This window comes from Punctularia strigosozonata (genome assembly GCF_000264995.1).
Source record: "Punctularia strigosozonata HHB-11173 SS5 unplaced genomic scaffold PUNSTscaffold_6, whole genome shotgun sequence".
Lineage (NCBI taxonomy): Eukaryota > Fungi > Basidiomycota > Agaricomycetes > Corticiales > Punctulariaceae > Punctularia > Punctularia strigosozonata.
Window position 1 is genome coordinate 1,977,396 of NW_006767438.1, and position 9,557 is coordinate 1,986,952.

The 9,557-nt window shown below is 50.8% G+C and overlaps 1 protein-coding gene across 1 annotated transcript; it reads right to left on the reverse strand.

The window, feature by feature from the left end:
* Positions 1–6,563: 6,563 nt before the first annotated feature.
* Positions 6,564–8,754, reverse strand: PUNSTDRAFT_134483 (uncharacterized protein; the record flags this gene model as incomplete). Its single annotated transcript, XM_007383965.1, has 5 exons — positions 6,564–6,626; positions 8,258–8,325; positions 8,379–8,393; positions 8,451–8,547; positions 8,599–8,754. The coding sequence occupies 5 exons, from the start codon at positions 8,752–8,754 to the stop codon at positions 6,564–6,566; spliced, it is 399 nt and encodes a 132-aa protein (XP_007384027.1).
* Between the last annotated feature and the right edge of the window lie 803 nt (positions 8,755–9,557).

Genomic DNA, 9,557 nt, shown 5'->3' on the forward strand with positions numbered 1-9,557 from the left:
TCAAGCAGCATGCCCAGACTCTGCTAGTAACTTGGGACCAAACACCGATGCAAAGGCGTCAGACTCAGTTTGATTGTCACGTTGGCGTGTCTGTACTCGCTGCCTCCCTTTGACATGACATGTACGTAGGACTTTGTTACTCGAGATATCGGTGGACTGTCTTCATGCACGCGTATATACTGGACAGCAATGGGTGTACATCTTACACTTGGGTCTCAGCGAACGTTCCACGCAACTTCATTGAGCGAGTCGTTTTGTGAACCTACGTCTCGTAGCAGCGGCCGATCGACTCCGAGCACAGGTTCGCGGAAGAAAACCAGTCTGTCCATCACGATTACAGCTTAGCTGCAGCAGAGGTCGGCGTACGAGCTTGACCAGCTCCGGCGATTCTCCTCGAACCTCCGTCCGATACGCGTCGTTGTGCTCGTCGACCTAGGAGACATCGACGAGCTCCTGGCGCCATGGCGGCGGTGGTTGCACTCCTGCGAGAGCGCGGGCGGTGACGGATCGCGTACGGCAACGAACATTCGCACCATCGCTCGTGTACGGTATTCAGTTGGAGTTTTCGTCGTGTCGTGCGATACAGCGCACTCGGGACGTCCACCCGAGACAGCGACAGGAATGGTCGACCTTTTCCAGCTTTGCAGTTCAAAATGTTCGGAGCAGTGAAGGGTCGACAAGGGCGCGACGTTCCGAGTCGGAACGACAAGCCAACGAGGAGCGCGCGTCCATTGCGTGAGCGACTGTCTTCCACGCTCTCTAGAGTCTGTCTAGGGAAAAAAGAGCGCGCGCACGTTCGCGTCGGAAAGCGACACGCCCAAGAATGGGCGACGCATACTGCCTGCGCATGCGGCGATCATAAGCAGAATTGCCGTATCCATCGCGGAACGAACACGGGAACGTCGCTCACCTGTTTATCCCAGACACACCAAACACCGTCAGTAGACATTTCCTCTCATCAAAACGATAAAACCGACGTCGCCTTCGCGTAACAACCCATGTCGAGCGTGGCGGATCGTGGTACACCCTGTAGCCAGCCCTACTCCTTGCGGATGCGGACTGCACTGCTCGGGTCGGAGAATCGCGCGATGGTCGACAAGCGTCGCAGCTTCTGGATTCAGGATCAATGAAGGAAGATATGGTGAATCGCTCATAGGGCGAAATCCCGAGAGACGGTGGGAACGCGTGGGTATGTGTGAACTGCTTCGGGAGATGGGCGATCTTCGTTTCGGCCTCGAGGGCGCGGGGAGAAGAGCGAGAAGACGAGGAGGACGCGAGCGCACCACATCGCGCCCAGATATCCGCGGTATCCCAGAACGTGCAACCACTTTCGTAAAGCGCGTCGAGAAACTGTGCTGGGAGATCAGATGGGGAATAGTAACAAGAGCACCTCGCACCTTCAAACGCTCCTCGTCGGCTTACGAGGTGCCATAGGCAATGTTTCCGATGCCCGTAGTCCCGTAGCCTATCGCTGAAACAACTTCTCCGGAAATCTTGCGAGACGGGAATGGCTTGGGGGAAGTCATAGTTCGGGAGATCTTGCGATCGAGGTGGTATGTCGGAGATACATGATGGGCTGTCCTTTATGCTTTACTATCAAGCCCAGTCATGAGCTATCGGTACCGACGGTCGGGAGGTAAGGCAAGCGAAGAAGGTAACAAATCTGTAAGCATAACTCTCGGGGAAAATAATACAGTACCTCGCGATGTGTCGAGGGTGCGGGAGGTGCCATGATTTTGGTTTTGCTGGACGTATTGATGACATTTATCTGTGGTGATATTCAAGCCAAGGTCTATTCCGGGCATGCTGAAGTTTCCATGAACACAAAGAGCGACGGCAAAGCGACGAACGCGATGGCTCACACGCCCACGTCCGGTCGCATGTCTCTTGCAAGAGCCCGGGAAGGTACAGGCTTGAGGGCATTTCTTCAACAGCCAGATAACAGCGGAGCGACGAAACGATAGGTGGAAGTTGCAGCCTTCCCGATTCTATTGACGACGTACAAGCTCTCGTGGCAAACAGAGGCGAAGTAGCTGAAGCGGTGCTCCTCACTTTCCTCTTCTACCGACTTTCCCTCATCCGTGGACGCCGAAGACATACTGCTTGCCTTCGACAATCGATCGACAGTCAGGATCACCGGGATGACGGAAATTCTTCGCTGAGGGTGTATCTGTATCGCGGCCTCGATTTGCCAGTCTGCTAGTCGTCGACACCATGGAGAGCACACCGCCCGGTACACCAAGTGATTCTTGCAGAGTAGAGGATTATTCCGGGTACGTACCGGTGAACTAACATTCTTGTCCGACATAACATCTCATGGCATTGTTTCTGATCGTGCCGAACAGAGCGAATCGCATCCCGACGGCGCCGCCAACATCGGTGGACGCTCGCTCCCAAAGGATCCGGCGTCACTACCCACGATAATGCATTGACTCCTCGGGAGATCCGTTGGTGGTGCAGCCCTGACATTGACCTTGAGCTGGTTCATATGGACTTGCGGTGTGTTTCCGTGCGCTCTTGCTCGCCCCGCTATCGTAGTCGCTGAACTTCGTTGATTCTCGCTTGGACAGATAAACCGCATCACGATCTTCAACTATTCTATCTCTAATGACCAAGACTCTTGATGTTCCTCCTCTGAAGGCTGCCACCCGGCTGGTGTGCCTCGGACCCAAGAGACCTCTTTGGCGGACTACGCCGAGCTGTCATCACTTTCGTGAACGGAAAGTGCGACCGGCCGTCTCATCAAAGCCTTCTGGGACGATATCCTCACGTTGGAATAGATAGCTTATATCGGTGAGTATGGTACATATATTCCTCATTCGGGGTTACGAAGATTCATACCTTCACCCTGGGTAAGGCGTGTGCTGTTCGTGTTGATCATGCACCACTTCACCCCGAGGTTCCGTGCAGAGCTCGAATAGCCTCGCAAGCGAACGAGGTGCCATAATCGGTGGGTGGTATCTCAGCTATGCCTGCGGTCCACCTGATGGGGACTCTAGGATCCGAGAAATGAGCTGAAGATCTGGTTTACAAAAATGGTGCCTGAACCACGATACTGAGAGAACATGGTACGTCTCCTCGTATTCGGTGAGCACTGAGGTTTGACCATCGACTCTCCAGAAATGATGAGACGCTGGTGACACGTCGTTTATCGCGCGGTTGTAGAAAGAAGTGTAGAATTATGTTCGTTCATTGAAAAAGACAAAGTCCCCAAATTGAAACCGAATCGCGCGGCAATGGCGGTCGGAAAGCTTACCCCAACAAACATCGGATCGGTTACGAGGTGGGATCTACTATGTCAGATTTTGTAACGCCCGCTTCCCCTCATCCTGTCAGCTCTCAGATTCGAAGGCAGAATCGTCGCAGGGAGATGGACAGAAGCGAAGCCTTGTTCGTCCTCGCTGCTGTAGAGGACGTTCGCGGATCTTGTGATGTAGACAAATATTTACCGTACGTGTGGCAGACATGTGAGTACCGCCAGCCTTTGAATGTGCAATCCTGACGAGCTATCTCAGAACCGAGGGAGATACGTCGTGGTGATTATCCCTGGTGCCGCTTTGTATCATTCCGTTGTAATCACAGCCCAGGTTCAATATCAGGAGCGCCGATGTTACATCTCGTTTTAGCGTGTGAGGATGGAATCATCATGTGCCCAATTTGACTCTAGGGAGGAATGTGGTATCCTTCGCAATTTCGTCCTTGACGCGCGATTGGTCTATTGCTTGGTTTGGAGCGTTCTTGCGCATGCTTGAAGAACGCAGCTTTACAGCCATCCATGCCGCCGATGTTGATGAGTGCCTTCGCTAACTTTGGCATTATGTTTCATCTTTCTGGATTTCAGGGCTCGGGCTCGGACATCACAAGATGAAGCTGTCACTCGGGGAAGCTTTCTACCACACTCCCGTTATGGTATGCTCTCTGTACGACATGCTACACCAGAGGGTGTCCCCATCGATGCACTGGCAATAGGATGAGTGAACGTGCCCTTGACTACCAGTCATACCGAGCAATTTCTCACCACCGACTCATGAATCATCATGAAACCTAATTAGGACGCTCTTGTTCTATTCACTATCGCACGGCCCTCCGTAATACCATGATCCGAAGAGAAGGGCTATACATGTAACTCCTAGATAGGTGTAGCGGTGCGTGCTCTTGTTGGGATATGGCGTTGGCGAACTCGTACTGATATGAACGTAGTCATGGCCCAGCTTACGGTGTGATCCTGCTCCTGCCGTGGTATCGCCATCCGCATGTGGAACTAAGTACATCACTATCCCAGTCTATCTACCCGTTACTGGTCCTGCTTCTTGTGGCCCTCGAGCGTACACACTGCGATCGTGCCTTTTCGTTCAACGAGCCTGTCACCGAAGAGCTCGTATTCTCCTCGCCTGCCATCATGAATATTGTTCGCCGCGGCAACAATGAAAAGGCGTCACGCAAACATGAACTTCTATCCAAGAGCACGGTTGTAGTAGGTTTATTCCGTACATAGTGCTTTGCGTCGTCATATGCACGCTTATATATGTATTAACAGTGTCACAAATTACGATTCAACAACCAATGAATGGCACGCTTTTCGAGCGCTGCGTAAAGTCTGTTCTAGTATTAGCAAGAATTATTGATGTATGCGCAGTGGAGAAGGTTTTACGCTACTTCCACCGAGAAAAACGAACTTGCGATGAACTGCAGTATGAGGCAAGTTACGTACCGCAGACTACAATTGATGGTCCGCTTCTACTTTGAGCATGCACAGCACGATTAGAATCCGCAATCGTAGTATCTCAGTCATCGTCTTTGCTTATCAGGCTCAATGTGGCCAATGCAAGTGTCCTGTCCTTTGACTATTGACTATAGAGATTAAGAGACGCATGGGCAAGGCATATCATCTCGGGGGTATTGTTGCAATCATACACGTAAAGCACGCACACCTCGGGAGTAGCAAATGGCGCTCAGGATGACTTTCGGCCAACGTTCCGGAACTTGCACCCTCGAATCACGTCGTGTTTCATATCAGTATCTATCGGAACAGGCCTAGTCCGGAGAAAGCGCACAGTGTGTGAGTCAGATGATAATGTACTCTGCATCGCCGCTGGAGACTTTGTTGATTCAGCTCATCGTATGGAAGACATGTCACCCTCGGAGTCGTGTCTACCACTCCTGGAAGGATGTTCTAGGCATCAACGTGTTATGATGTCATACGATTCATCGCATTGTGAGTCCCACTTTCCCTTTTATACGGACGCAGGCAAGCCCATCATTAAGGGGTTTGTCGCCATTCGCATCCTGTCATGTCTCTTCATCATGAACTTAATGCAACGCAAATTTTTGCTGTCGTTCACGTGGCACTAAGGTTTGACGCTACTCATGTTCTTCCTCTCGTGATATGTGAAACATTTGCCTTCGGTAAGGAACATATTCTAAAATTATGCGGCGAAATTTTGCTGAGCTTGTTGATACAGGTATACTTTCCACCTCGTTACTTCTATGGGTATATTGGACACTGTATGTCTGCATTATAAAATACTGAGCACTTCTTCACATCTGCTTCTGGATGTTCTCAACGTTTGCGGAAACAATAGATTCTTGAGAACAAGATCCACGGTCACGAAGTCTGAAGTAGCGGCAATTCTAGCGACGTACATTTTCTTCTCGCTGCAATGGATTATTATTCTCCAGAATGCGTCGGAAATGCTTGATGGAACGTAAGGAGATAATGTTGTTGTATGCACCCACTGACATTTCGTAGAGCTGTGGGACTGCCTTACTCCGAAATTGGATTAGACCAAGGGTTGAATACATGGGATCTCCAGGACGAGTGGGACCTGCAACTGCTTACAACATATCGTGTACTTCCATTCATTGCCGAGACAGCTTTTCTTGGTGCGCTTGTCGCGGATCGCTTGCGGGAACATACACTGAGGTTGATAGATAGGCTCCTTAACAACACTCTTGGCGATCGTGTCTTATCTTGTGGTTCGGTAAGCCCTTTGAGTTGATTTATGATGATGGTACTCACGAATAATTCGGCCCCGACAGGCAATACAGAGCTCGAACAGATTCAGCCCTCAATAAACGCATTGTTCGTATCGTATCCTGGGTCATGTGCCTTTGCTCGCTATTGCATTGGTGCATCGACCTTCTGGCATGGAGCTCGTCATTTCAGTTCTTGTTCACGCAGCATACTACCGTGGATCTCGACAATATGTTTATCTACCAAATATATATCGACAGCATCTTGAACTACATTACCGTGCGTTTTCATCTCTAAAGGTTGACGTTTATATCGGATTAAGCAAACCTCAGATTCTTCTCAGTGATGCTGTCATACTCTGGCGCATGTGTGTGTTGTGGGAAATGCGTCACGCCTTTCTGTGGACCTCGGCTGGGTTAATACTGACAACACTCGGTGTGTACTCAGTGATACCATATCATCGATTGCATGCTCACTCAGACCTGCATCTATCAGCGCTTTCTATAGCCAATACGGTGTCGCAGTTTGACCACATTGGCTCCATCAAAACACCCATGTATATTGCTGTACCCGTGTTCAGCGGATCCATCTACGGGTTGCTGGCGATGGTCTTCTCCTTGTCGTCGAACTTCATCGCGACTGTCGCAGTCGCCTACAGAGCATGGTGAGTCCCGATATAACCACTTCATCGTGACCCTGATCCGAAACTTGGATGCACTCAGGCAACATCGAAAGATTCTTCGAGTACAGCTACAGAAAAGTTCTCGCAGAACGCTTGCGGAGAGGATTATGAGCATTCTTGTAGAGTCTGGCGCAGCTTACTGCTCTATCTGGGTGAGTCTCCTTCCGTCCTAGCACCTTGGATGTTCCGACTCTCTTGCTTCAAGATAATTTGGGTCATTGCCAGCTACGTACCTGTTGAGAATGAGAGCCGCACGTCCACAACGCCATTATTCATCGACTACATCAATGCTATCATGGCACAACTCACAGTGAGTTGCTATCATGTTTATCGTATACGCAGCTTACGACCATTCTGAGTCTATTTATCCTTTGTTGATTCTACTCCTCGTGCAATTGGAGCGTACACACAGTGATCAAGTCTTCTCAATCCGCACTGTTCATTCTAGAGAGCTTGCATTCTCTCCATCGGTCGTTCTTGATATCATCTCACACAGTCTCGAACAAGAGACAGCTGGGGGAGCTCCCACAGTATCAGAGGCCTATGGCAAGGAGACCGACGTCGAAATATGTGGGATGGTGAATCTGTGAGCCCGATGCCGCAATGATATAGCAAGTTATCCTGCCAATCATGTTCCTTGGGATGTAGTTATAACAACACCGAAGGCATTCCGTCGGTCCAGTTGTCGACGAGCAGTCCTGCATGTCCTGTTGTGGGATGGGTCAGAAGCACGCACGGCGATCAAGTTATCCTCGTATAGCTCGATCGATATGGGAACAGAGCACCGACGGACATAGTGCCCATGCGACACGGTCGGAGACGAGATGGTACAGCAGACAAATTGCAGCACGTTTCAACTCGAATAGTAATATGCGACTCTTATCCTCTGCGCATCACGTCAGTAAACGAATCTTTCGCTGACACCATGATGTGGAGACTCAAAGAGCTTAAGCGCAATCGATCATTGTGCTAATGAGCCGGGTGATGAGCAAAAAAAGATGAAGGGTGGAATCCTACGTGAGATCGTGACTTCTCCGGTGATCGTGACTTCTCCGGTGATCGTGAATTCTCCTGAAGAACACGCCAACACGAAGGGTTGATTCATCATCAACTTGACTGGAGAACACGCACAAATGAGAGGAGCTTGCCGTGTGATAGAAATCGATGAAACCAGAGAAGAAGAGTTAACACGTCAATCCTCGGACTTGCAATAGCGATCCAAAGCATATGAGTGAAGGGCGGCGCACGACGAGACACAGCTTCTCGCGATACCATCATTCCCGCACAACGAGTTTTGGGTGATCGCTTCAGGGAAGCCGGGATATCGGAAGCGCGCAGCCGAGGGTTATGACCGGATTTGTGGATGCTAGGTACTGCGGCAGAGTCTGCTTGGAGTCTGCGCAATAGCAAGTCGAACAGTCAGACATGAGCGAGGGTGAAACGGGAGCAAGCGGTATCATCTTCGACAAGAGCTGCAACAGGACACGGGTACAACAAGCAGGGTCCGAACGCTTGTAGTGACTACGCTCCACACGCTCAGCTGGCCGACATACTCGAGTTAAACGAGAGCAACGATTGTGCATATAGTGACCACTGCATACGGTCCAGGGGATCGCGAGATACGATGAGAGGTTGGCCTTGCGGACGGTCGCGTACAAGGACACGTATCCTGGATCGTGTCAATCTCGAGCTTGAATGCGGAGGGATGACGCAAGCCCTCACCAGCGAATAACGTGGCTAATCGTGAGGTCAGTACAATTCTTCGTATACGAGGTAACGAGGAGGAGAACGCACCAGCGTCCAAGTGGGAGACCTTGCTAAGGTTGGTGAGGTGCGGAAAGGCTAGCATGGAACGCGGAATGATACCGTGGTGTGCGAGGGTACATCGCAGCTGATCGACACGCGTTAGGACGAGTCACGGACCAAAGAAGGGAAAACTCACCGGTAGCATTCGTGTCCGTTCTTCACCATAGCCAGCGATCGAGATAAACGCCCGCAAACTTGCGCGCCCATTTTCTACCACAACTAAAGCGTTGACCTGTTGCGTCCCATATTGAGGACGAGCTAGGTCCCTCTGGACGACCTGAGAGATGGTCATTCCGTCTCCAACGAATGCAGTGACCTCGTTGCCGCATTCGCTACCGGAAGAGACCAGCGCGAGTGATGGGTTGCTGCCATATCAGTCCGCCAGTATAGTTTCAGCCTGAGAATGAGACCGTTTGCATGCCAAGCGGCGGGACGGAAATAGAGCCATGGAGTCGCATACTATATGAGATCGTCTCTTCGGCCAGATGGTCGAATCGGCCAGTCACTGACACGTCACATCTCCGCGCTGATGTCCCATCAGAAACTTTGGTACTCCGCTCGGGGTGGCCGACTCGTCCTCGACAGACGATTTTTCGTACGATGTCTGAAGCTCACGTTCTATTATGAAGGATGTAAGCTACAGTAACAGCAACAATTTACAGCTAGCCGTGAGTAAGAACATAATCTGAATGAGTATCGTGGTGATTAAGAGTCAAGGTCGTCAACAAGCATGTTTGAATCAGAACTCCCCGGGCAATCATGCGAGGCTTCATCAGATGTTGGGTCGAGAGATGTCAGATGCGATGTGGAATCGGGGCAGGCTCTTTGCGCAGAGCGTCGGGAAGACTTGAAAAGGCCTGCAAACCGGTTGAGCTTGCTCTCGAACAGCGAGTCTGTCGTACTTTGATGCTGTCGTCCAATTCGGATAGTGTGTGCTCCGCTGCGTTTCTGGGTTCGATCTGCACCCATTGGCAGAGCAATACTGACATGAAAATGAGTGAATACTTGTCTGTCGTCGCGTTGCCTGACGCGTTGCGACGCGTTCAGTGTTTGAACTCCGGCCGGCTGTCATCCGGCATTGTCGGCACCACATCA